This window comes from Indicator indicator, chromosome 2 (assembly GCF_027791375.1).
Source record: "Indicator indicator isolate 239-I01 chromosome 2, UM_Iind_1.1, whole genome shotgun sequence".
Classification (NCBI taxonomy): Eukaryota; Metazoa; Chordata; class Aves; order Piciformes; family Indicatoridae; genus Indicator; species Indicator indicator.
In genome coordinates, this window is record NC_072011.1 from 58,742,927 (window position 1) to 58,770,617 (window position 27,691).

The window sequence follows — 27,691 nt, forward strand, 5'->3', positions numbered from 1 at the left end:
AGGGCACGTTGCTGTGCCGTGGATAGCTTTACTGTCCATCAACACTCCCAGGTCCTTCTCCATGGAGCTGCTCTCCATCCTAATCTGTACTGCGCATGGTGTTGTTCCTCTCCAGGTGCAGGACTCTACACTTATTTTTGTTGAATAAGTGAAATAAATCGATACCTCGTTTCTCTGTGTGAGGTTGCACAGCGGCGGAAAGAACTCGTTTTCGGACACCGGAGCAGGGGCGCGGCTGAGGAAAGGTAGCCGCTAGGCGGCGTGCTCCATCGTCCCTGTCCCGCCGGGGCCACTCCGCACCATCGCTCTATGGCCTTGGCCACACAGTCAGTAGGCCGGGCCGGCCTTCTCTAGCCGTGCGGCTCTGTGGTAGCGGGGCGGGACGGCTCCGCCTGTTCCGCTGGGCTCTGCGGCTCTATGGCGGTGGCGGTGCTGCGACCTCTGGATGCTCCACCGGCGGAGCTGGCACCGGCCACCGCGCTGCTGCTGGCTCCGCCGCCGCTCTGCGCGGCGCTGCGCGGGAAGGGCGGCAGCGGGCTGGTGCTGGCAGTGCGGCCTGCGGGCCGCGGCGGGGCGCAGGCCGTGCTGCTGAGCGCCGTCGCGCTAGAGTCGGGTGGGCGACGGGGAGCGGAGCTGTGGCTGCGGGGGACCCTGCTGCGGCGGTTGGGGTTGGCGGCCGGCCGGCGGGTGGCAGTGTGGCCGGTCCGCCGCCCGCCGGCGCTGGCCTGGGTGCTGCTAGGGGCGGCGGGGCGGCCAGGAAGGCCGGCGGGCGGCTCGGTGCTGGTGCGGCGGGGCGAGGCGCTTCCGGGCCCGGGCCCGGGGCCAGGTCCACTGGTGCTGGAGGCGCGGCCGGCGCTCCAGGGGTTGCTGGGCAACGGCACACGCACCGCCCTCGCCCCGCCACCGCCTCCCCGGGAGCCTGCGGCCAGCGGCGCCCCCTGTCGGCGCCCCGCTACCGCACCCTTGGTCTCCCGCTTTGCCGCCGGGCCCGGAGGGGGCACCGCGGCGGCGGCGGCCGGGCCGCGGCTGCGGGCGGCCCCCGGCGGCGGGGCGGGTGGCGGGGCGGAGGTGTGGGTCAGCCGGCGCGGGCTGCTGGCGCTCGGGCTGTTCCAAGGGGAGTGGGTGCGGGTGGGTGCCGAGGGGTCCGCCCGGGAGCACTTGGCGGCGCTGCTGGCCCGCCCGCCGCCTTGGGAGTACCCGCGGGCCGCCCGTCGCGGCCCGTCCGACGGCGCCGCGCTCTTGGCCCCCGCCCTGGCCTTCAACCTGGGCTGCGACCCCACTGCCGCCGCGCACCTCCGCCTGCGGGTGAGCCGGGATCAGGCATTCCCGGGGGTGGGGCGCGGGGACATCTGGGTCCGGGAGCCAGGAGCCGGGCGGCAGCGGCGAGGTCTCACGGGATGCTCTTTTTACCCTCTGCAGAGGTACGAAAGAACCGGTGCGGCGGACGCGAAAGGCAGCCGGTCGGTCTTGTCAGTGCCCCCCTTTGCCAAGGAGCTGCACCTGGAGATCGTCTGCTCCCCGGCCTACAGCGCCCAGGGAGGCTACGACCGCATCCTCTACAAGCACTTTGAAACGCCCCGGTGAGCTGTGCGGGGAGGAGAGGTCCCTTTCCTGGGCTGCTGTTTTCTAGACTCATAGAATGCCCTAGGCTGGAAGGGATCTTCGAAGGTTATTTTGTTTAGCCCCCCTGCAGTGAGCTGGGCCATATCCAACTAGGTCAGAGAGCTCAGGACCCCGTGAAGTTTGACCTTGCATGTCACCAGGGATGAGGCCTCCACCACCTGGCTGTGCAACCTGTGCCAGTATTTCAACACTGCCTTTGTAGAGAACTTCCTTATCGTGCCCAACCTAAATTTACCCTGCCCTAGTTTAAAACTATTGCCCCTCATCCTACCACTACAAGCCCTTCTAAACGGGCCCTCCCCAGCTTTCCTGTAGATCCCCTTCAAATATTGAAATGCAGCAATAAGGCCTCCCTTGAACATTTTGTCCAGGTTGAGGAGCCCCAACTCTCTCAGCATGCCCTTGTAGGAAAGATTATCTTTGTGGTCCTCTTCTAGACCTGCTCTAGCAGGTCCATGTCCTTCCTGTGTGGGGTCCACCAGAGCATGACACAATACTCTAGGTGAGGTCTCACCAGAGCAGAGTTGAAGGACAGAATCACCACTCTCAATCTGCTGACCGTGCTTCTTTTGATGCAGCCCAGGATGCAGTTTGCTTTCTGAGCTGCAAATGCACACTGTTGGCTGATGTCCAGTTTCTTGTCCACCAGCAGCCCCAAGTACTTTTCTGCAGGGCTTCTCTCAATATCATCACCCCCCAGCATCTGTTGTTAATGAGGATTGCCCCAACCTAGGTGCAGGACCTTGCACTTTGCCTTATTGAACCTCATGAGGTTCTCCTGACCCCACTCATCTAACCTGTCCCAGTTCCTCTGGATGACATCCTGTCCTTCAGTCACGTCAACTGCACTATTCAGCTCAGTGTCATCAGCAGACTGGATGAGGGTGCACTCAATCTTGCTGTCTGTGTCACTGATAAAGATACTGAACAGCAATACTTCCAGTGTAGACCCTTGAGAGACACCAGTTATCACCCATCTCCATCTGGACATGGAACCATTGTCCACTACCCTTTGCATGCATACAGCCAATTCCTTATCCAGGAAGTGAATGAGCTGATGTGAACAGCTACATTCTTTTCTGTAAAAACACCTGGGGTGGGGAGGACACATAACCAGAAGGATTTGCTCTTTTTTCACTGGTGAAGCTCCCTATTTACTTATTTATTATGTTTGTAGGCTTGTCCAGGAGGGAGATGTCCTGTGTGTTCCAACGTTTGGATATGCTGAGTTTTTAGAAGTAAATGGAGACAAATTCCTAAGGTAGGTGGCAAAAAAACCTGTGGCTGGAGGACTTAATGGACTTGAATGCCTCTCTTATGAGGAAAGGGTGAGAGACATGGGGCTGTTTAAACTGGAGAAGCTTGAGAGGAGATCTTATTAATGTTTACAAATATTTGAAGGGTGGGTGTCAAGAAGAAGGGGCCAGGCTCTTTCAGTGGTGTGCTGTGATAGAACAAGAGGTGGTAGACACAAACTGGAACACAAGCAGTTTCCTCTCAACATGAGGAAAAAACTTCTTTACTGTGAGGGTGCCAGAGCACTGGAACAGGCTGCCCAGAGAGGCTGTGAAGTCTCCTTCTCTGGAGACTTTCAAGACCTATCTGGATGCATTCCTGTGTGACCTGCCCTAAGTGATCCTGCTTTTGCAGGGGGGTTGGACTCGATGATCTCCAGAGATCTTCCAACCCCTATTGTTTTATGATCCTATGAGTCTGTGTTTCTGTGACTCTGCTGTAAGTTTTTATATGCTGCAGCTGAATGCCTGTGGAGTTGATAGTGAAAGAAGTGGTGGCAAAAAGAGAATGTCTTGAGCTGTTGATAGTGGAAAGAAGGTTGGTTCCATCTCTACTCATGTGGGCTGAGTAGTAGAAGTTGACAGTCCTGTTGGTCAGTTTGGCCAGGCAGCACAGTGAGGGCCGTAAAAGATCCACATGGGTCCTGGGAGAGGGCAAGAGTACCTCTGCTTACCTCTGCCCTTCAGCTGCCTTCTTGTTGACAGCTGTGTTGTTCCTGCCTTTAAGATCTTGGCTGGTCAGATTAGACTTCTTGTTTCTTCCCTTAGGTGGCCAGAGCTGTACTTCAAAGTGAGGAAGATTTTAGGCATGGTGGAAGGCGAGCAGTCTGAGGGTTACCTGGTGGACACCCAGAACACATCTCTCTACATGGTAAGGTATCAGTGGAGAGCAGGGAAGGGTATGCACAAGATCTGAGGTTGCACTATGGATGTTGGAAGTTGCCTGTGGAGGCTTGTGTCTCCTGCCATTGAAAAATGGCATTTCAGGACATAATTTTTCACTTGGTACCCATCATCTCTCAGGTGGTGTTTTGCCTTCCTCACAGGTAGGTTCAACAAACAGCCCTGTCCCATCTGCCCCAGCCTATAACAGCCATGAGTTCTGGAGCAGCTTGTCTCCTGCTGGACTTTCTGATGTTGTGAAGCAGCTCTGTGATGCTCTTCGGCCTCACCTGAACAGTCGGTGAGTTACAAGTCCTCCTAGTGAGTGCTGGGAGTGCTGTGTCCCTGCTCCCAGGTGACTGGGAAAACTCATTCTGTGTTCCAGGGCAGGTGCACTGAGCAGGGCTGGTAGCATTCTCCTGACTGGGAAAACTCATTCTGTGTTCCAGGGCAGGTGCACTGAGCAGGGCTGGTAGCATTCTCCTGACTGGGAAAACTCATTCTGTGTTCCAGGGCAGGTGCACTGAGTGGGGCTGGCAGCGTTCTCCTCTCAGGACCAAGTGGCAGTGGAAAACTGGTGGCTGTCAGAGCTGTGTGTAGCTCCCTCAACCTCCACCTCTTCAAGGTAGTTCCTCCTGTGGTCAACTGATGGGTCATAAAAAGGGTTATGGAAATGTTAGCCATGCCAACACCTCTGCTGCAGCTGGGACATGGGCTTACCCAGAGGCTGCTCCCATGCAGACAAAAGGAGGGTGATTATACTGAGCTAGCAACTTGCACTGGCACAGGTCTGACTGCTGGTAGGCAGAGCCTCAGAGACACTGTTTGGATCAGCCTAAAGCTCCATCATCATGAGAGAGCTGGGTTTGTTCAGCCCTTGAGAAGAGAGGGCTTAGGGGAGACCTTATTACCATGCACCAGTACATAAAGGGGAGCTACCGAGAGAGTGGAGACTCACTTTCTACAAGAAGTCCCATGGAAAAGACAAAGGGCAGTGGGTACAACTTACTGCTGGGGAGATTCTGATTGGACTTCAGAAGAAAATGTTTCACCATCATAACAGGGGAAGCAGTGGATTCCCTACACTGGACAGCTTTGAGACTCAGCTTGAGAGGGTGCTGGGCCAGCTCATTTCAAATACACTATCACCTAGAAAGTTGGACCAGATGATCCCTGGGGTCCCTTCCAGCCTGGCATTCTGTGATTCTGTGATCTAGGCCCCTGGCCATCAGGAAGTAAAGTATAAGCATGAAGAGATGTTTCCTCTGGTGTATACTCTCCAGTGCTCTGGGATCAATAATTTAGAGATCTCTTGCCCCAGGGGGTGCATTTGTACCTTTCTCTACTGACTTTCACTGTTATTGCTGCCAGTCTGATCATAGAATCATAGAACTGTTGAGGTTGGAAGAGACCTTTGAGATCACCAAGTCCAGCTGCTCACCTAGAGCTCACAATCCCACCCCGACTGCTAAGCCACTACCACTAAACCACATCCCTCAGCACCACATCCACACATCTTTTAAATACCTCCAGGAATGGTGACTCTACCACCTCCCTGGACATCCTGTTCCAATGCCTGAGAACCCTTTCTGGGGAGAAATTGTTCCTAATATCCAACCTGAACCTCTCTTGGCACAACCTGAGGCCATTTCCTCTGGTCCTGTCTCTTGTTGCATGTGGGAAGAGACTGATCCCCACCTAAGGCTAAGGGGAGACTTTATTGCTCTCTGCAGCTACCTGAAAGGAGGTTGGAGTGAGGTGGGGTTTGGGGTTGGTCTCTTCTCCCTAGTATCAGGTGATAGAGTGAGAGGAAATGGCCCAAAATTGTGCCGGGGGGAGTTAGGTTGGATATTGGGAAAAATTTCTTCCCTGCAGGAGTGGCTGGGCCTTGGAGGAGGCTGATGGCAGAGTTACCATCCCTGGAGGTGTTTCACAGACTTGTAGACGTGGTGCTTCAGGATATAGTGTAGTGGTCATGGTAGTTGGGTTACGTTTGGACTCAATGATCTTGGAGTTCTTTTCCAACCTTAACGATTCTGAGATTCTAAACTAGAGCAGGGTAGATTTAGGTTGGAGATTAGGAAGAATATCTTTACTGTGAGGGTGGTGAAACACTGAAACTGCTTCCCCAGAGAAGTTGTGGATGTTTCATCCCTGTTTAAGACCAGGCTGGATGAGGTTTTGAGCAACCTGGTCTAGTGGGAGGTTTCCCTACCTACAGCAGGGAGGTTGGAACTAGATGCTCTTTAGGGTCCCTTCCAACTCAAGCCATTTTGTGATTCTACTGAAGCCAGAGGTGTTTGCTGTTCATCTTGCTATCCCAGCTTTTACACTTCCCCCTCCTTTTCTTACATTACCATTCCACCTTCTCTTGCTCTCCTCTGAGTGTTCTGCCTGTTTTTTCTACCAGGACACAGTAATTCTTTCACACTGTAATCTCCACAACTTGATGATGAGAAGTTTTTTGTCCCTTCTCTCTGCTCATCCGTATTTGCATACAGACACTTCTGCCATTTGGCTGTGCCTACAAAACCCTAACTCCTGTTTTTTGTCCATAGTACATGGAGCACAGGAGCTCCTTTGCTCTCTGTCCCTCTCCTTAGCCTTTGTGTCAGCTCTTGAAGTGTTCTCCCTGCTCTGAGCTACCCTTTCTGAGGATGAGGCCCAGGGCATCTTAGAGAAGCTTTGGCTCTCCCTGCACAGCTTGGCAGCACCAGGAGGCACCACTGCCTGCTTACAGCAGGGTTCAAGCTGCTGTTCAAGGCTCACCAGTCACCTCTCCTTTTTGGATGACTTCACCAAGTGTTTGCTTTGTAAACAGTGTCTGGGCCTCTAGCCACCTCTGACTTCTACCCCCATACCTTCTACCTTCCTCCTGCACTTTGAGCCTCTGTGACACTGGATTAAACAGTTTCCCAAGCCTCCCCCTCTGCTCTTTGCACTTCACAGAATGGTTTGGGTTGGAAGGGACTTTAAAGATCATCTGGTTGCAACCCCCCTGCCATGCACAGGGACATCTTCCCCTAGCCCAGGTTGCTCAAGGCCCTGTCCAGCCTGGCCTTGAAGACCTCCAGAGAAGGGCCATCCACAACCTCCCTGGGCAACCCTGTTCCAGTGTCTCACCACCCTCACTGCAAAGAATTTCTTCCCAATATGCAGGGTAAATAAACCTGCCTCAAACTTCAATCCATTCCCCTCATCCTATCACTACAAGCCCTTGTCAAAAGTCCCTCCCCAGCTTTCTTGCAGGCCCCCTTGGGGCACTGAAAGGCTGCTCTAAGGTCTTCCCAGAGCCTTCTCTTCTGCAGGCTTTCTGAGGTCTTCCCAGAGCCTTCTCTTCTGCAAGCTTGAGCAGCCCCAACTCTTGCAGGCTGTGCCTTTTCTGAGTCACCTTTTCTCCCTGTCTTGGCCTCTTCCACAGCTTTCTCATCCCTTCCAGATCAGGTTGCTGAGACATGACATCCACTGTATGTCCCTCTGGTTCTTCTTTCAGGCCAGCCCCTCCTGTCCCCCTCACCTCCTGCACAGAAGCAAGCAGCAGACATTTTTCTGTGTCCTCTTTTCTGTGTCCTCAGTGTGCCTATTTCAGATGTGTCCTGAATGTGTCTGTGGGAGACATCCACTTAGCTCTCCTTTCAGCTGTGAGTTGCCCATGGAAAGCTTTGTGGAAATGAATCACAGAGTCACAGAATGGTAGGAGTTGGAAGGGACCTCTGAAGATCATTGGGTCCAATTGCCCTGCCAGAGCAGAGTCACCTAAAGCAGATCACACAGGAATGCACCCAGGCAGGCCTTGAAAGTCTCCTTCAGAGACAGAGACTCCACCACCTCTCTGGGCAGCCTGTTCCAGTGCTCCACCACACTCAAAGTTCTTCCTCATTGTGGCAGTTTTAGGCTATGCCTTTAATGTTTTTTTCCACAGATCTTGAACAGAAAGTGGTAAAATGTAAATAAATGACTATTGAGTGTAAAAAAAAAAAAAAAAAAGTAAAATGATAACTCTAAACAATCCCATTGGAGAGAGAATGAACTTAAACTAGTTGTACAAAACAATCTAGCTCTCTTTCTGCTTCTTCAGCTCTGGCTGATGCTTCTCCAGGCTTTACTGACCTTGACTGCACTGCTTTGTTGTGGCTGGTATTAACAACAACTTCTCTCTGTTCTTTTCTCTTGTCCCTTCGTGTACAAGGGGGGTAAGGAGGAGGCAGGGAGTGGAGGAGCTATTAGCAGCTCCCCTGGTTTTGGCCAGGGGGGTTTATCAATTGTAAATACTTGTAAATATTGTGTATTTTGTACATAATTCCTTGCGTTTCACTGTGGATTGTGGTTCTGCTTGTAAATACAGCTTTCATTTGCTTCCAGCTGAGCTGGTCTGGCAAATTTAACGTTGGGGGGGGGGAGGGGGGGGAATTTTCAACCCACCACACTCAGGTTTAGGTGGAGCATCCTATGTTCCTTGCCCTGCCCATACGCAGTCCTGAGTCTCCCAAGTGCCCGTGTTGCCAGCCCTGCGGAGCGTGCCTGGTGTGGTCTGTCTCTCGCAGGTCGATTGCGTTAGTTTGTGCAGTGACACCAGCGGAGCCACGGAGGAGAAAGTCCAGGCGGCCTTCAGCCAGGCCCAGCGCTATCGTCCCTGTGTGCTCCTGCTGAAGGACATCGAGGTGCTTGGCAGGGACCGGGACAGGCTGGGGGAGGACGCCAGGGTTATCGCTACGCTGAGACAGCTGCTCCTGGACAGGGACCCAGCGCTCAGGTATGGGCACTGCGCCTTCGCTGTGGACATCTGAGGTGGGTGTTTGCCTCGAGGGCAGCACTTGCTGTCACATCAAGGTGACCAACTGCTGCTGTGCCCTCTTCGGTTTTTAATCCAGTGGAATATTGTGTCCAGTTCTGGGCTCCCCAGCTCAAGAGGGACAGGGATCCAACAGAGGGCTACCACTGGAGCACTGCCCTGTGAGGAGAGGCTGAGAGCCCTGGGGCTGGTTAGTCTGGAAAAGAGAAGACTGAGAGGGGATTTAATAAATGTTTATCAATATCTGAGGGCTGGGGGTCAAGAGGGAGGGGACAGGCTCTGCTCAGCTGCACCCTCTGATAGGACAAAGAGTAATGGATATAAACTACAACACAGGAGGTTCCACCTGACATGAGGAGGAACTTCTTCACTGTGAGGATCACAGAGCACTGGAACAGGCTGCCCAGAGAGGTTGTGGAGTCTCCTTCTCTGGAGACTTTCAAGACCCATCTGGTTGTGTTCCTGCGTGACCTGTGCTAGATTCTATGGTCCTGCTCTGGTTGGAGGGGTTGGATTTGATGATCTTGGGAGGTCCCTCCAACCCCTGACATCCTGTGATCCTGTGATTCTGTGAGTCTCTCTTCTCTGTGAGAGGACCCTTGTTTGTCCATATTAATGTCAGATGGAATCAGGAAGCTTTGTTGTCTGAAACTGGTTTCTGAGTTGTTCTTGTTAAGCATGCCAAGGGTCTCGGGGATCCCAGAAGAGAGCTGCACCAGGCTAATGAGGCTAATGACAAGTATCAGGGCACAGAGAGGGAGATATCAAAGAAATAAGATGTCACAGGATCACAGGGTGTTAGAGCTTGGAAGGGACCTCCAAAGATCATCGAGTCCAACCCCCCTGGCAGAACAGGACCATAGAAGCTAGCACAGGTCACACAGGAACACATCCAGATGGGCCTCAAAAGTCTCCAGAGAAGGAGACTCCACAATCTATCTGGGCAGCCTGTTCCAGTGCTCTGTGACCCTCACAGTGAAGAAGTTCCTCCTCATGTTGAGGTGGATCCTCCTGTGCTGTAGTTTAATGGGCCTTGGAGACAGATGTCACAAAGCAGTTCAAGAGCAATCAAGAGGAGAGTGACTGCAAGACGCCTTGGCCTATCTGTGCATGTATTTCAAAGGCAAGACTGACCACTGAGGAGTGATTTGGTGTGGGTGATGGCAGTGTCAGAGGGAAATTTCTACAGAGCTGAGACCACCCTTTTTATTGACAGCCACCCTGTCCTGGTGATTGGCACAACCTGCACGCCCCAGGATGTTCCTACAGATGTGCAGACTGCTTTTCTTCATGAGGTGAAAATCGAAGCCCCTTCAGAAGAGCAGAGGAGGTCAATGCTGGGCATGCTGACTGCCAGTCTGCCTCTGGGCAAAGAAGTGAGCCTCTCCAAGCTGGCCCGCAGGACTGCAGTGAGTAAAACCACAGCAGCATCTGGAGAAAGGCAGTCTGGCATTGCTGGGGCCCACCCTCCCTGTCTGCCCTTGGAGAACTGGGGGGTTGGGGGGGATTCCCACAGCCCAATCAACTTTTTCTGTGGTTAACCTTGGTCTTCAGATATCAATCAGCTTTAACTGCAGGTTTCTAGTCCCTGAGGACTACACACCTTTTGTGGAGGTGTTGGCTGATGCTCAACTCTGCTAGAATCATAGAATTGTTTTGGTTGGAAAAGACCTCTAAGATCATCAAATCCAACCATCAACCCAGCACCAACATGGGTGTTAAGCCATGTCCCAAAGTGCCAAGGCCACAAGTTTCTTGAACACCTGCAGGGTGTCAGTATTCCACCACCTCCCTGGGCAGCCTACTCCAATGCTTGACCACTTTTTCAGGAAAGAGTTTTTTCCTAATATCCAACCTAAACCTCCCCTGGTACAATTTCAGGCCATTTCCTCTTGTTCTATCACCTGATAGAAGGGAAAAAAGACCAACCCCCACCTCACTCTCACCTCCTTTCAGGGAATTGTAGAAAGCAATGAAGTCTCCCCTAGGCTTCCTTTTCTCCAGACTAAACAACCCCAGCTCCCTCAGCCTTTAGCCAGGGGACAGAGCTCAGAGAACACCTCTGTCAGGAGTTTTTCCCCACACACCTTTTATGGCCTGGCTGGAGCTCTGGTCAGGGAGTGAACTGATGCTGTTTGTTTCTGCATTCACAGGGTTTTGTGCTGGGAGATTTCTGTGCCTTGTTGTCCCACAGCAGCCAGGCTGCTTGTGCCCGCATCCAAGCCTTGAGGTAGTGCAGGCAAACAGGGCAGGAGGTGGTGGTGGGGAGCAGGGGCTGCATCCAGCCTCATCATGCCAGCCATGGGGCATAGCCTGAGTCCTTCCCTTCTCTTCCCTCACCAGTTTTCCAGGTGGACTGAGCGAGGAAGTGGAGAGAGATTTTTGCACTGCTGGGTTCCCAGTGCTTGAGGAGGATTTTAGTGTTGCCTTGGACCAGCTGCATGATGCCCATTCACAAGCAGTGGGAGCCCCAAAGGTAGGATGGTGGGACAGGGGAAGTGGGGTTGGCTCTCCAGAGCTGCATGGCTCAAGACACCTCTCATGGACCTCCCCAGATGGGGCTGTGCTCTGGAGGTCACTCTCTGCTGTGCCTTTCCATGTACTCCCTCAGCCTTGGGTGGGAGACAGTCCCATGATGGATTTTCCCCCACTGGCACTTCTCACCCTCTTGGCTTTGAACTTAGTCAGGGAAGCCCCTGCCCCTTTAACTGGGCATGGCTCAGTTGGCTGGTGTCATAGGGGTGCCAGACACATAGCTCAGCCTTTTGGCTTGCTGAGGTCTCTCCAGCTGGCTGGCTGGGGCACAAGCTAGTGAGAGAGTTTCCCTACATGTGTGAGAAACCTTAGACTTTATCACTTGGCCTGGGACGCTGCTTGAGCTGGCACAGGCTCTCCTGACAGCTGGGCAGTCTGAAGAGCTGGGGGTTCTTCAGGGAAAGGACGTGGGCTGTCAGGGATGACCAGCAGTCAGCTTCTTGATGTGCCTCTGGCAGCTGGGCATCCAGGGAAGGGCATTTGCAGGGATTGTTTTTGCTGGATGGCATGGTGTTAGGAGTAAGCAATGTAAGCAGAGCCTCTTCTCCACGCCCTCGTGTGTGAATGATTGAGCTCAGCAGAGGACAGGAAAGGCTGGTGGTGAAGCAGTTACTCTGATGTTTTCCTCAACCCACCCACTTGCAGTTCTGCCCTAGCAGGATGACACCTTGCTGGTGTCATCATCCAGGAGCTACTCTGGGACTTCATTCATTCAGAAATCTGCTAGAGACTGAAATGAGCTCTGCTTTGAGGTGTGTTTGCCAGGTTCACTAGGAGGCAACTAATGACCACAGAGCCTGCTCAGCAGCAAACTGTGTGAACAGGAGCTCAGTTTGTTTGGATTTTACAAGCCTTTATCAATTTCTTAGTAATTGGCTGTGGTTCAGAAAGCCCATTAGCAGACCTCAATACTTTCAGCATACTTAACTTCCAGTTCCCTGCTTGCATTATCATCTGGTTAACAAGCTCAACTAGGGCAAGTGTTAGAGTCCTGCTCCTGAGGAGGAATAGCTCAGTACAGGTGAGGGGTTAAGCTGCTGGAAAACAGCTCTGTGGAGAAAGACCTGGGAGTGCTGATGGACTACAAGTTCACCATGAGCCAGCAATGTGTCCTCATGGCCAAGAAGGTTAATGGTATCCTGGTGTTCATTAAGAAGAGTGTGGCCAGCAGGTTGAGGGGAGAGTCTCCTCCCACTCTGCCCCGCTCTGTGGAGGCCACAGCTGGAGTGTGTCCAGTTCTTTAGAAGAGACAGGGAACTACTGGAGAGAGTCCAATAGAGGGCCACAAGGATGATAAGGAACTGGAGCATCTCTCTGAGGCAGCTGGGGCTGCTTAGCAGACTGAGGGGGATCTCATTAAGGCTAATCAGTATCTAAAGGGTGGGGGTCAAGAGGATGGGGCTGGGCTCTTTTCAGTGGTGCCCAGTGATAGGACAAAGGGCAATGGGCACACAGGAGGTTTCACTTCAACAATAAGGAAAGCCTCATCATGTTGAGAGTGGCAGAGCCCTGGACCAGTCTGCCCAGAGAGATTCTGGAGTCTCCATCTTGGGAGGCACTCCAAACCTGCCTGGCCATGTTCCTGTGCAGTGTGATCTAGGTGAATCTGCTTTAGCAGGGGAGTTGGGGGTAGATGATCTTGAGGTCCCCTCCAACCCCTACCATTCTGGGATTCTGTTAGCACTTGCTAGCAGTGTCTATGATGTTCTCACCTGGAAACAACCTTCTTGGCGTGTTTCCAGCTCCCACACTGATGTCTGTAGAGCTTTAACTAGCAAGAGTGCAGGGGAGAGGACAACTCTTCCATTCATTGGCACTGAAGGAGGAAGGCCTTGGACCTTTTAGCTTTAAAAAAAAATTATTTCTTATTTATATTTCCTGGAAATCCTTATCTCCTCTGACCTGATTTTCCTGATGGACTTGCTGGACAGCTGCAGAAATAGCATGAGATAACAAACATCATCTCAAGTAGCAAAGAAAGGAGAGCCAAACTGGCTGAGGGGAAAAGAATTTTGCTCCAGTTTTATTTTTATCCTCTCCGTTTGCGTTGACACCTGTCTCCCACCAAGCTGGCAGCTGAGGGGAAGCATTTTGGGGCTTTGCTTTCTCTGCAGGTTCCCGGGAATGCTGCTCTGACTCTCAGGAGCATCTGTCATGCAGGCTGGAGCATTACTGCTATTTCTGAAGCTGTGAGCAGAGCAGCAGCATCCTCAGAGACTCTTTAGCTCAGCATGAAGGAAAAGAAAGGACTTGGCTTGTCTCTTGCTTCCTTGCATGCCAGTAGCTGAGCCCAGCCCTGTCTCTTTCTCCTAAGCATCCAGGAACTTTGTGCTTGCACATCTGCAGTGTCCTCCAGGCTGTCTGTCTCTCTCTCATGTCCTCCTTCACATGACAGAGGTCTTAGCAGCCCAAGTTTTGCTGCTACGGTGTGAAGCTCTTGTACATTGTCACCTCCCTGGGGGACAAGGTGCCCTGAACACAAGGTCTTTGTTCTAATTCTTTTTTTCCCCCTCTTTTTCTTTCTCTTTATTTTTTCTTTCTTTTTTTAAACTATTTTTATCTTTTACTATTTCCCTTTTTTCTCTTCTCTTCCCTTTTTTCTCTTCCCTTTTCTCACTTCCCTTTTTTCTCTTCCCTTTTTTCTCTTCCCTTTTTTCTCTTCCCTTTTTTCTCTTCCCTTTTTTCTCTTCCCTTTTTTTTTATCTTCCGTTTTTTTTTTCTCTTCCCTTTTTTTTTCTCTTCCCTTTTTTTTTCTCTTCCCTTTTTTTTTCTCTTCCCTTTTTTTTTCTCTTCCCTTTTTTCTCTTCTTTTTCTCTTCCCTTTTTTTTCTCTTCCCTTTTTTTTCTCTTCCCTTTTTTCTCTTCCCTTTTTTTCTCTTCCCTTTTTTTCTCTTCCCTTTTTTTCTCTTCCCTTTTTTTCTCTTCCCTTTTTTTCTCTTCCCTTTTTTTCTCTTCCCTTTTTTTCTCTTCCCTTTTTTTTCTCTTCCCTTTTTTTTCTCTTCCCTTTTTTTTCTCTTCCCTTTTTTTTCTCTTCCCTTTTTTTTCTCTTCCCTTTTTTTTTCTCTTCCCTTTTTTTTTCTCTTCCCTTTTTTTTCTCTTCCCTTTTTTTTCTCTTCCCTTTTTTTTCTCTTCCCTTTTTTTCTCTTCCCTTTTTTTTCTCTTCCCTTTTTTTCTCTTCCCTTTTTTTTCTCTTCCCTTTTTTTTCTCTTCCCTTTTTTTCTCTTCCCTTTTTTTTCTCTTCCCTTTTTTTTCTCTTCCCTTTTTTTTCTCTTCCCTTTTTTTTCTCTTCCCTTTTTTTTCTCTTCCCTTTTTTTTTCTTCCCTTTTTTTCTCTTCCCTTTTTTTCTCTTCCCTGTTTTTCTCTTCCCTGTTTTTCTCTTCCCTGTTTTTCTCTTCCCTGTTTTTTCTCTTCCCTGTTTTTTTCTCTTCCCTGTTTTTTTCTCTTCCCTTTTTTTTTCTCTTCCCTTTTTTTTTCTCTTCCCTTTTTTTTCTCTTCCCTTTTTTTTCTCTTCCCTTTTTTTTCTCTTCCCTTTTTTTCTCTCTTCCCTTTTTTTCTCTCTTCCCTTTTTTTCTCTCTTCCCTTTTTTTCTCTCTTCCCTTTTTTTTCTCTTCCCTTTTTTTCTCTCTTCCCTTTTTTTCTCTCTTCCCTTTTTTTCTCTCTTCCCTTTTTTTCTCTCTTCCCTTTTTTTCTCTCTTCCCTTTTTTTCTCTCTTCCCTTTTTTTCTCTCTTCCCTTTTTTTCTCTCTTCCCTTTTTTTTTCTCTTCCCTTTTTTTCTCTCTTCCCCTTTTTTTTCTCTTCCCTTTTTTTTCTCTTCCCTTTTTTCAAGAATCAAGAAGGTTGGAAGAGACCTCAAGGATCATCGAGTCCAATCTGTCACCCTACACCTCATGCCTATCTAAACCATGGCACCAAGTGCCACGTCCAATGCCCTCTTGAACACCTCCAGGGATGGTGACTCCACCACCTCCCTGGGCAGCCCATTCCAATGGCCAACCACTCTCTCTGGGAAGAACTTTCTCCTCACCTCCAGCCTAAACCTCCCCTGGTGCAGCTTGAGACTGTGTCCTCTTGTTCTGGTGCTGGTTGCCTGGGAGAAGAGACCAACCCCCTCCTGGCTACAACCTCCCTTCAGGTAGTTGTAGACAGCAGTGAGGTCTCCCCTGAGCCTCCTCTTCTCCAGGCTAAACACCCCCAGCTCCCTCAGCCTCTCCTCATAGGGCTTGTGCTCAAGGCCTCTCCCCAGCCTCGTTGCCCTTCTCTGGACATGCTCCAGCAATTCAACATCTTTCCTAAACTGAGGAGCCCAGAACTGGACACAGTACTCAAGGTGTGGCCTAACCAGTGCTGTGTACAGGGGTACAATGACCTCCCTGCTCCTGCTGGCCACACTATTCCTGATGCAGGCCAGGATGCCATTGGCTCTCTTGGCCACCTGGGCACACTGCTGGCTCATGTTCAGCCTACTCTCAACCAGTACCCCCAGGTCCCTTTCCACCTGGCTGCTCTCCAGCCACTCTGACCCCAGCCTGTAGCTCTGCATGGGGTTGTTGTGGCCAAAGTGCAGCCCCTGGCACTTGGATTTGTTGAATGCCATCCTGTTGGACTCTGCCCATCTGTCCAGCCTGTCAAGGTCCCTCTGCAGAGCCCTTCTACCTTCTAACAGATCAACACCTGCTCCCAGCTTGGTGTCATCTGCAAATTTACTGATGATGGACTCAATCCCCTCATCCAGATCATCAATAAAGATATTGAACAGGATGGGGCCCAGCACTGATGCCTGGGGGACACCACTAGTGACAGGCTGCCAGCTGGATGTGGCACCATTCACCACCACTCTCTGGGCTCGGCCCTCCAGCCAGTTCCTAACCCAGCACAGAGTGCTGCTGTCCAAGCCACAGGCTGCCAGCTTGGCCAGGAGTTTGCTGTGGGGGACAGTGTCAAAGGCCTTGCTGAAGTCCAGGTAGACTACATCCACAGCCTTTCCTACGTCCACCAGGCTGGTCACCTGAGCATAGAAGGAGATCAGGTTGGTGAGGCAGGACCTGCCCTTCCTAACTCCATGTTGGCTGGGCCTGATTCCTTGGCCATCCTTCAGGTGTGCAGTGATTGCCCCCAAGACAATCTGCTCCATGATTTTCCCTGGCACTGAGGTCAGGCTGACAGGCCTGTAGTTCCCAGGTTCTTCTGTCCGTCCCTTCTTGTGGATGGGTGTCACATTGGCCAGTTTCCAGTCTTCTGGGACCTCTCCAGTGAGCCAGGACTGGTGGAAAATGATGGAGAGAGGCTTGGCCAGCTCATCTGCCAGCTCTTTCAGCACCCTAGGATGAATCCCATCAGGTCCCATGGACTTGTGAATATCCAAGTGACTCAACAAGTCTCGAACTAATTCCACATGGATTTCAGGAGTACAACACTGCTCCTTGACCCCATCGACCAGCTCAGGAGGCCAGTTATCCTGAAGTCCTCCTGCCTTACTGTTGAAAATGGAGGCAAAGAAGGTATTTAGAATCTCAGCCTTCTCCTCATCCTTAGTCACAATGTTACCCTCCACGTCCAACAAAGAGTGGAGGCTCCTCTTGCCCTCTTTTTAGCATTAATATATTTATAAAAATGCTTTTTGTTGTCCTTCACAGAAGCGGCCAGTTTAATTTCTAACTGTGCTTTTGCCTCTCTAATTTTTCTCCTACATGATCTAACAACATCCTTAAACATGTCACTAGTTGCCTCCCCCCCTTTCCAAACCCTCTTTTTTTCCCTTAAATCCTTCAGGAGCTGCTTGCTCATCCAGGCCGGTCGTCTTCCCCGCCGGCTCGTCTTACGGCATGTGGGAACTGCCAGTCCCTGTGCCTTTAGGAGCTCCTGTTTGAAGTAGGTCCAACCATCCTGGACCCCTTTCTTCTTAAGGGCTGTTACCCAGGGAACTTTCTGAATGAGTTGCCTGAACAAGCTGAAGTTTGCCCTCCGAAAGTCCAAAGTGAGGGTTCTGTTACTGCTCCTCCCTATTTCCCTGCATGTTGAAAACTCCACTATCTCATGGTCGCTGCACCCTAGACAGCCTCCAACCATCACATCTCCCCCCAGCCCTTCTCTATTTGAGAACAGCAGATCAAGCACAGCCTTACCCCTGGTAGGTTCACCTAAGAGCTGCATCAGGAAGTTGTCATCCATGCACTCTAGGAACCTTCTAGATTGTCTCCTCTCCGCTGAATTAAGTTCCCAGCAGATGTCTGGTAGGTTAAAGTCCCCCCACAAGGACAAGGTCTGATGATCTTGAGACAGCTTCCAGCTGCTTATAGAATATCTCATCGGCCTCCTCGTGCTGGTTGGGTGGTCTATAACAGACTCCAACCAGGATGTCAGTTTTGTGCGGCCTCCCTCTGATTTTAACCCACAAGCACTCAACCCTTTCTTCTGCAACCTCGAGTTCTGAGGCATCAAAGGATTCCCTACTATACAGGGCCACCCCTCCTCCTCTTCTCCCTTGCCTGTCTCTCCTAAAGAGCTTATAACCCCCCAGTGCGGTACTCCAATTGTGAGAATCGTCCCACCATGCTTCTGTGATGGCAACTACATCATAGTTCTCCTGGTGAACCAAGAGCTCCAGTTCCTCTTGTTTGTTGCCCATACTGCGTGCATGGTGTACATGCACTTCAGCTGGGCTGCTGATTTCACCAGTTTATGTGGTCCTCCCTCCTTTCCAGGGAGACTGGTTTCCTCACCCACCCCCTTCAGACCTAGTTTAAAGCCCTCCCAATGAGTCCTGCCAACCCCAGTGCCAGCACCCTCTTACCCTTTCTAGATAAATTCAACCCATCTTGGTCCAGCAGGTCAGGTGCAGTAAGAGTAGCCCCATGATCAAAGAAGCCAAAATTCCACTGCTGGCACCATCTCCTAAGCCAACTGTTGATGGTGTGGGTTTTCCTGTTCCTCTCAGTGTACACCACTGCTGCTGAGGGAACTGAGCAGAACACCACTTGAGCTCCTGCCCCGTCAATCAGTTTCTCAAGGGCCTTAAATTCCTTTTTAATCTTCCTGGTGCTGCTCTTTTCAATTTCTTCACTTCCAGACTGGATTACCAGCAATGGGTAATAGTCAGAGAGCTGGATTAGTTTAGGTAACCTTCGGGTGATGTCCCTCACCCAGGCCCCAGGTAGGCAGCACACCTCCCTGTGGGATGGGTCGGGACAACAACATATGGGTCCCTCTGTTCCCCTCAAGAGAGAGTCTCCAATAACTATAGCCTTTCTCTTTTTCTTTGTAGCACTGGTCCTTAAGGTTTGGGGGGGCTGCTTCGTCTTTGGCATCTCCTTGATCGGTTCCTCTACAATGCTCTCGTCCACATTGCCCTGAGCCTGCAGAGTCTCATAGTTATTGCTCAAGGGCAATGGGGGAGGGGAAGAGGGTCGGGGTGCATTCCCTTTGCTTCCCTTTTTTCTCTTCCCTTTTTTTCTCTTCTCTTCCCTTTTTTTCTCTTCCCTTTTTTTTTCTCTTCCTTTTTTTTCCCTCTTCCCTTCCCTTTTTTTTTCTCTTCTCTTCTCTTCTCTTCCCTTTTTTTCTCTTCTTAATCCTCTCTTTTGTTTGGTCTTTTCTTCTTCTTTTTTATCCTCTTTCTTTTCCTTTTCCATACTCCTTCATGTGTTCAAAGGGTTATCTGCAGCAGGGCTGTGTCCCCACACAGCTGCAGGCCACTGTGGCAGATCCTTTCCCTTGACACCTTTTCCCTGGCAGGAGGTGGCAGGAGGTGCAGTGGAGGATTGGGGACAAGGCAGTGCACTGCCAGCACAGCTTTCCTAGGGACATGTGTGGTTTGTTTGTGCCATGGCAAAGCTCAGGAGAGGGGAAATGTGATTCTGGGGGATCCACCGCTGGGATAACTGAGCAGCAATATGCGGGGCTGGCTTGCTGCAGGGCCAGGCACAGCTGGAGGCACAAGGGGCTGGTACTGGAGAAAGAAGCTGCCCAGGCCTGCTTTGGGCTCAGGAAGACTCACAGAATGGTAGGGGTTGAAAGGGACCTCTTGAGACCCTAGAGCCCAAGTCTCCTGCCAAAGCAGAATCCCCTAGAGAAGGTCACACAGGAACACATCCAGGGGGGTTTGAATGCATCCAGAGATGGAGACTCCACAGGGTGCTCCAGTGCACCCTGCTCCAGTGCACCTTTAAAGTTCCTCCTCATGTCTAGATGGAACTTCTTCTGTTCAAGGTTGTGCCTGTTACCCCTTGTCCTGTCACTGGGCACCACTGAGAAAAGAATCACAGAATCAGCCAGGGTGGAAGAGACCTCCAAGGTCATCAAGTCCAACTGATCACCCAACCCTAACTAATCAACTAGCCCATGGCACTAAGTGCCTCATTCAGGCTTTTCTTAAACACCTCCAGGGATGATGACCCCACCACCTCCCTGGGCAGCCCATTCCAATGGCCAATCTCTCTGTGAAGAACTTCTTTCTAATATCCAGCATTAAACATCCTCTTGCACAGCTTGAGACTGTGTCCTCTTGTTCTGTCACTGGTTGCCTGGGAGAAGAGACCAATCCCCACCTGGCTACAACCTCCCTTCAGGTAGTTGTAGACAGCAATGAGGTCTCCCCAGAGCCTCCTCTTCTCCAGGCTAAACACCCCCAGCTCCCTCAGCCTCTCCTCACAGGGCTGTGCTCCAGACCCCTCACCAGTCTGGTTGCCCTTCTCTGGACACATTTGAGTGCTGACAGGGACTCTAACCTCTCCTGGCAGATCCCCTCCATGTCCTGGCAGGATGTTGGTGGGCTTCAGGAGGTGAAGAAGGAGATCCTCGACACTATCCAGTTGCCCTTGGAGCACCCAGAGCTGCTGTCACTGGGTCTGTGCCGCTCTGGTCTGCTGCTCTACGGCCCTCCAGGAACAGGAAAGACCTTGCTGGCAAAAGCTGTGGCAACCACGTGCACCATGACCTTCCTTAGGTGACAAGCTGCGGAGGGGCAGGCAGTGGGGCTGACTGGCTTTCTCCTGGCAGCAGGTAGGGCATGCTTTTAACTGGCTTCTTCTTCTCCCTGCCCCACAGTGTGAAAGGGCCAGAGCTCATCAACATGTACGTTGGGCAGAGCGAAGAGAACGTGAGGAACGGTGAGCAGATGCCATCTTAACTCCTCTCTGTGGGTGTAGGGGGGGCTTTGCTGTTGTGGTGGGTTGTGAAAATTCCACCCCCAGCATAAAATTGCCAGACCAGCTCAGCTGGAAGCCAATGAAGCTGTATTTACAAGCAAAACTACGGTCTACAATATGAAATGCAATGAATATGTACAAATCACACAGCATTTATAGGTATTTACACTTTATAAACAGCACAAGAACTCCCCCCTGGACAAAACCAGGGGATTAATAATAGCTTCCCCTTCCCTGCTCCTTTCCCTACCCCCACCCTGTACACACAGTAAAGGAGAGAGAAGAGCAGAGAGTTGTTTGTTAGTACTTAGCCACAACAAAGCAATGCAGCCAAGGTCAGCAAAGACCCAGCAGAAGCACCAGCCAGAGTGGAGGAAGCAAAAAGACAAAGTTAGTTTACATATCTAACTTTCATGTCCAATGGGATTATTTAGAACTCACCATAGTTTTCCTTTTTGCACCCACTGGTGATTTGTTTCCATTCTACTACTTTCTGTTCAAGATCTGTGGAAAATTTTCAAGGCACAGCCTGAAACTACTGTGGCTGTGCTGCTGGGGGGAAGGAAGTAGTGTCCAAACCTCACTTCTCAACTCCCACTCACAGCTGCCAGCAAGGGCACAAACCCAGCTGTCTCCTGCAGCCAGTCTGTTCCCTGCCTTGCTGCAGCTTTTCCTGCTGCTCTCTCTGCTCCTCTTGCTCTTGTCCCTGGTGTTCTTGATGGGACAGCAGTTCCTCTGAGACATGCTTGAGTTTTGGGGACCATTGTGCTGAGTGCAGGAGCAGTTACAGTTGGTGAGGCAGCAGGCAGCTGGTTTCCATCCCCAGCAGTTCCCTGCTGGTGATGTTGCAGGTCCCCTTGCTGTTGACTGCTCCAGGTCTTCCTCACCTTTTTGTGCTGTCTCCTCCCAGTGTTTGCTAGAGCCAGAGCAGCTGCTCCCTGCATTATCTTCTTTGATGAACTGGATTCTCTGGCCCCAAGTCGTGGATGGAGTGGAGATTCAGGGGGTGTCATGGACAGGTGAGCGAGCATCATGCAGCCTTGGCAGAGCAGTGCACCCACCTTGGGTGAGGGTGTGCACAGGATTGTCTTGTGAGGGCAGAGTCCACCCCAGCTCTCTCTGCATTTTCTGCTCCCTGTTCCCTTCAGCCCCTCTCCATGGCCTGTCTCCTCTCCTTGGACATTAGTACTGCTGTTTACCCTGCTGCAGGTTCCTGATTACCCAAGCTTGTTGTGCAAACATTTGGTTAAGACAGTCCCCTCCAGCTGCTTCTGTGGCTGCCAACTGCTCCCTTTGGTCTCTCCAGTGTCATCCTTCACACCCCAGCTGTGCTCTCCTCCTCTTAGCTGCCTTCCCTGTGGTGGGAAACCTTTCAGCTGCCTCTGGTAGAAGCAAAGTATGTACAGGTTGGAGCTATGGTTGGACTTGGCACTTTGGGACATGGTTTGATGGCTGTGGTGGTTTTAGGTTGACTATTGGACTCAGTGATCTTAGGGAGGTCTTCTCCAACCAAACCAATTCTAGCGTTGCAGAAAGAGGGTTATTTCCCCCAGGCCTCTTCTGTTGAGCTGATAGTCCCCCCTTCAAATCTTCCTCCCCATCCATGGAGGAGTTCTGCAAAGTTTTCCACTGATACCATGTGCCACTGGTGTCCATCTTCACACACACAAAACCCACCAGCAGCTCTGGAAGGGGCTGGCTGTGGTGCCCATTGGTCACTGCACATGATCCCAGAAGCTGATGGAGATGCTCTCCCTTCCAAGAGGTCTGTGCAGCACTGAAGTGCTTGAGCTCTGTGGCTGCAGAACTGTAGCTACCATGTGTGTAGCTACACACCCTGAACACTGTTTGGCAGTGCCACTGCTGGCATGGACTGACAGGGCAGCCTTGCAGCTGAGCTTGCTGGGCAGTACCACACAGCAGGGAGAGTCAGGTCTGAGTGGGAACCTGAGCCATAGTCGTGTCTGCCATAGCCATTGCTATGTTTGGTCTGTGTGGCCAAGGTCTAGTAGCAAATATTAGCATAGGTGGCCATCCTGGGAGGGTTCAGAGCAAAGCACAGGCCCCAGGGACTGTCTTGCTACCAGGGGTTTGCACTCTCTTGACAGTGAGCCCAACAGAGAAGTCTGTATGACTGTGTTGGAGCTCTTCAGGGAAGAGAATGCAAACTGAAGTGCGTTCAGAAGAGTGTGGCCAGCAGGTCAAGGGAGGTTCTCCTGCCCCTTGACTCTCCCCTGGGGAGGTTACAGTTTTGGTACCCAGTTCAAGAGAGACAGAGAACTACTACAAAGATGCTGAGGGGACTGGGACATCTGCCTTAGGAGGAGAGGCTGAGAGAGCTGGGGCTGCTTAGCCTGGAGAAGAGGGGATTGAGGAGGGATCTCATTCATGCTGATCAACAGATAAGGAGCAAGTGTCAGGAAGATGGAGCCAGACTCTTCTCAGTGTTGTCCAGTGACAGGACAAGGGGCAGTGGACACAAACTGGAACACAGGAGGTTCCATGTAAACGTAAGAAAAAAATTCTTCCCTTTGAGGGTGGCAGAGCTTTGGACCAGGCTGCCCAGAGAGGTTGTGGAGTGTCCATCTTTGGAGGTGTTCTGAATGCACCTGGACATGTTCCTGTGTGATGTATTCTGGGTGCCCCTGCTCTGGCAGGGCACTTGGACTAGCTGATCTTCAAAGGTTTCTTCCAACCCCTACCATTGGTGATCCTGAGGGTCTTTTCCAACCTGAATGTTTCTGTGATTCTCTGGCCTGCCAGTGGCCACACTTAGTCCTCTTATTCCCTTATTCACTTGGTGGCTGAGGGTAGCCAAGGTGCCAAGGCCTCATTGTGAGTGTTCTGTCTTGCTCCCTGCAGAGTTGTCTCCCAGCTGCTGGCTGAGCTTGATGGCCTTCATTCCACCACAGATGTATTTGTTATTGGAGCTACAAACAGGCCTGACCTTCTGGACCCAGCTCTGCTCCGGCCAGGCAGGTATGTCACATCCTACTCTGCCTCACCTCAGGCTAGTTCCCTGGAGCAACTCAGGCAGTGATGAGCTGTGCTGTGTTCCCCACCATGTCCCCTCCGCAGAGACTGTTCCTAAATGCCCCTGGCCCTGGTTTGTGAAGGAGATAGGAGGCTAAGAGGAGGCCCTGGTTTGTGGGGGAGATAGGAAGCCAGGAGGAGGCCAGTGCCTCTGGCTGTAGCAGCCACACAAAGTACCACTGCTTGTTACCCTCTCACCAGTCTGGGGCTTGCCCTAGCAGCACAGTAGGGTGATAAGGGACCTGCTGTGGCATCTGCCCTAGCTTAGAGTGGGACAGATTCTCTATTGCTCCAAAAGGGGCAAAAGAATAACCCTCCCACAAATGGATTGGATAGTCATGGAAAGTTTCAATGGAAAAGCAATTCCTATACTACAAAAGCTACAAAGCATAGTGGTGAGCATAGCAAAGCATAGAAAGTTCAAAGAAACCCCCAGTCTAAACGTAACACACAAGCTCCTTTACACCAGGTCAAAAATCCCAGCACTTCCCTTCTCCTCACCTGGGGTTCACCAAAATCCCCAGGGCTCTTTCTTCCCCCCCACATTGCTAGGCTGGTTTCAGGCTGGCCAAGCCTGAACTGCCCCCACTTTTTATCCTGACATTAGGCCTAAACAGGCCAAGATTGTGCAGAGGGGAAAAAAAGTTACTCAGGCCAAAGAGGCCTCTGATACTCCCCCATTGTTACCAGATAAGAGAGAGTTTCTCTCCCACAGGAGCAGAGAGGGAAGAAAGAGAAAGACAATAACTTTGCAGCCAGATTTCTAAGGGTGCAGGATGAATGGGTAGAAATAGACTATTTCCTGTGTCCACCCACTGGGCTGGACACTCTGGACACTGGAGGTCTCAACTCTGTGGCTTCTTTTTTTTGGAGGCACCCAACCTAAACTGCCACAGCATCAAATTGGAGGGAGGAATTTGTTCCCCAGGGCCTGTTCTGCAGAGCTGCCTGCCAGCCTGTCCTCATGCCTGCAGCTTGCCCATCCTCAAGCAGGACTTTGTGTCTGCAGTTGCTGGATTTCACATGGTTGCTGTCAGCCCTCCCTGGTCCCCCTGAGGAGCAGCTCTGCCTTCCAGCACACTGACCGCTTCCCCTGCCACGCTTTGTGTCACCCACGAGCTTGGCAGCAAAGAGTTGCTGCTCCACAGGGCCACCCTTCATGTTCTGGTGCCCAGAGCTGAGAAGCAGTGGGAGTTTAGTCCTGGCCTGTTCTCAGCTGCCTCCTCTCTCTGCTGGCAGGTTTGACAAGCTGGTCTACGTGGGCATAAACGAAGACCGTGAGTCGCAGCTGCAGGTGCTGAGCGCTGTCACCAGGAAGTGAGTGACCCTCACAGCAGCCTTCCACCACTCTCCAATGGATCATAGTCTCCTTGGAGCTACTTGAGTCACTGACCTGCAGCCAGCAGGCAGGGGAAGAGGATGGGACAACCTGAAGCAGAGCTGGGGATGATTTTCTTAGCAGATGGGAGCAGTTCAGCTGGCTGTCCAAGTGGAGGGTAGAGTTCTCCAGACACTGCCTCAGCCAGAGCCTAACAACGTGATGAGATGGCAGTGCAGCAACACACCAGGGAGCTCCTGCTTTGCTTCCTGCAAGAGTTTCTCAAGCACACCTCTGGCTGGCTGCAGCTCCAAGGGTGTAAAGCAGCTCCATTTCTGTTTGTCTTGCTCCCTCTCTTCCTGTGATGCTGAGGGGTATTCAGCCTGTTCTTTGTGTCTTCCCCAGTGCTGCTTGTGTGGAATCACTGAGCAGCAGGGTTTGGTTGCTTCCCCAGTTGCTCTGAGCTCCTGAGACCATCTCTGGGGAAAGAAAAGCAAGGCCTGCAGTTCAGATGCAGAGGTACCAGGCAGCACAGCTGGGTGAGCAGCTGTGAATCTGCTTCTGCAGGGACTCCCTGTCATGGATAGCTGGGACCACTGCAGCCTTTGGGGATAAGCTAGGTCAGGTGTGGGCTGGTTGCCAACATCTTTTCACCATGCTGGCCAGTACTCTGTGTGCTGCAGGAGGCTCCCTGTCTGCACCATGACTCTTGAGGTGGTTTGGTGTCAGAGTGGTTTGGTATGGTCTGTAATTAAATATGTACCTTTCCAGTCCTGGCTGTAGGCTGTTCCCAGGCATGTGGAACACTTAATTTCTCCAAGTCAGAACTCAAAGTTGCTTTTCATCCAGCTTAGCAGGACAGAGGACCTTGCTGTGGGGATGTTTCAAAGAGAGGTGACTGCCTTAACAAAACAAAACAAAACAAACCCAAACCAACCAAAACCTTTGAAAATTTTTTTGTTCTTTTTTTGTTTTGAGCATGCAGAGCACAATACAGAAGCAGCTAAATGTGAGGCTTCTGATTCCTCCTGCCTGGTCGTGCTGCAGTATCTCTCCTGGTCTGGTGTTTACAGTTGCAGCTTTGTGTCTTGGCAGGTTTAAACTGGATCCTTCTGTGAATCTCACTGCCATCCTAGAGAAGTGCCCAGCTCAGCTGACAGGAGCAGACATCTATGCCCTCTGCTCAGATGCCATGATGAGCGCTGTCAAACGCAAGGTGGAGTGGATCGAGGAAGGTATGAGCCTGGGCCCTTCCTGCCCCACATGCTGGGGTGGTCGAGCACAGGGGGAGAGAGGAGTTACCTCTGCCAGTAACTGAGCTGTGTGAGGAGAGCCTCGGTGGCTCCATGTCTGAACACTAGTCTCTGGGTTACTGCCAGGCTGGTACTTTCTGCAGATGGAATCATCCTCACCTCCAGTGCTTGGCTTCAGGGGGGAAGGAGACAGACACAGGTTTGCCTCTCAGTCTTCAACAGAATCATAGAATGGTTTGGGTTGGAAGGGACCTTAAAGATCATCTACTTCCAACCCCTCCCTGCCATGGGCAAGGAGACCTTCCACTAGATCAGGTTGCTCAAGGCCCTGTCCAGTCTGGCCTTGAATACCTCCAGGGAGAGGGCATCCTCCCCCTTCCCTGGGCAACCTGTTCCAGTGTCTCATCCCCTTCTTCCTAGTCTCCAGTCTAAATCTCCCCTCTTCGAGCTCAAAGCCATTCCCCCTTGTTGTATCACTACAAGCCCTTGTAAAAAGCCCCTTCCCAGTTTTCTTGTAGATCTCCAGGTACTGCAAGTCTCCCTGGAGCCTTCTCTTCTACATGCTTGAACAGCCCCAACCCTTGCAGCCTGTCCTCACAGGGGAGGTGCTCCAGCACCTGTTTTGTTAAGGATATACCTGGTTGATAAGAGAGGGGGCTGGTGGGTCTTAGCAGCTGCCCATGTGCTTGCCTCACAGCCTTTACCTCTTTTCTCTCTTATGCAGGGCTGGATACTGAGAGCTCTGCTCTGCTCCTGACCATGGAAGACTTCCTGCAGGCTGCTGCGAGGTTGCAGCCATCAGTTTCTGAACAGGAACTGCTCAGGTACAAACTCATCCAGCAGAAGTTTGCTGCCTATTAACACAGAGTGGAGGTGTGATGGGCACAGCCTGTTAAGGAGTGTGAGAGAACAGTCACAGATGCACATAAGCTACCTGCACTTTTATGCTTCCTGGGCCCCCTTGAATGGACAAACAGGCTGGCTGGGCAGTTTTCTTCAGCCAGAGTCTGGTGGAAGTGCTGTTCTGTTCAGCCATGCATCATTGCTGGGGTCTGTAATGGCCCTTTCACATCTCAGGGAGTACTTTGGGGCTGCTGGGTGCACACCAGGGTGACTTCCCCATGGGGAGGGAGCAGAGTCTTATAGTTGTGAGCAATATATGAGTGGCACCATGAGTGACAGAGCACTGGTGGTAGGGAGCAAGACCCAAACTTCATCTGGTTTAGTAACAGGAGTGGGTCCGGAGGCAGTTGCCTGCTGGGAGTGTCAGCAGTGAGGTGCTGGCTGGAGGGCAGAAGGACACAAAGCACTGCTGTTGCAACTGGCCTGGGCTCCACCTGTTCTCTGAATAAATACAGGGATTTGGCACTGGCTATTCACTGCCTGGCTTCAGGGCTCTGATTGCTTGATGGTGTCTGTGGACTTGAGGTGGTTCCTGTGAGCCCCAGAGTGGGCTGGGTGTTGCAGAGGAACAGGGAACTGGGTATCTTTAGACTGTAGGAAAGGAGGCTGAGGGGAGAACTTCTTGCTCCCTACAACTCCCTGGAAGGAGGCTGGAGCCAAGTGCGGGGGTTGGTCTCTTCTCCCTAGTAACAAGCAGTAGGATGAGAGGAAATGGCCTCAAGTTGCACCAGGGGAGGTTTAGGTTGGATGTTAGGAGAAACTTTGTCACTGAAAGGGTTTTCATAGACTGGAACAGGATACCCAGAGGTGTGGTTGAATCCCCATCCTGGAGGTAGTTCAGAGAGGCAGCGATGTAGAGGTAGAGGATGCTAGAGGTAGAGAATGGTTGGACTGCATGATCTGAAAGGTCTTTTCCAA

The 27,691-nt window shown here is 51.5% G+C and overlaps 1 protein-coding gene across 1 annotated transcript; it reads left to right on the top strand.

Annotated features, from left to right (window-relative positions):
* Positions 1 to 417: 417 nt before the first annotated feature.
* Positions 418 to 27,152, top strand: PEX6 (peroxisomal biogenesis factor 6). Its single transcript, XM_054394241.1, has 17 exons — positions 418 to 1,305; positions 1,420 to 1,580; positions 2,801 to 2,884; positions 3,687 to 3,789; positions 3,965 to 4,101; positions 4,314 to 4,425; positions 8,345 to 8,553; positions 9,809 to 10,001; positions 10,746 to 10,822; positions 10,936 to 11,068; positions 19,859 to 20,064; positions 20,166 to 20,227; positions 21,177 to 21,285; positions 23,129 to 23,245; positions 24,539 to 24,616; positions 25,713 to 25,852; positions 26,595 to 27,152. The coding sequence occupies exons 1-17, from the start codon at positions 418 to 420 to the stop codon at positions 26,729 to 26,731; spliced, it is 2,946 nt and encodes a 981-aa protein (XP_054250216.1). The 3' UTR covers positions 26,732 to 27,152.
* Positions 27,153 to 27,691: the final 539 nt, after the last annotated feature.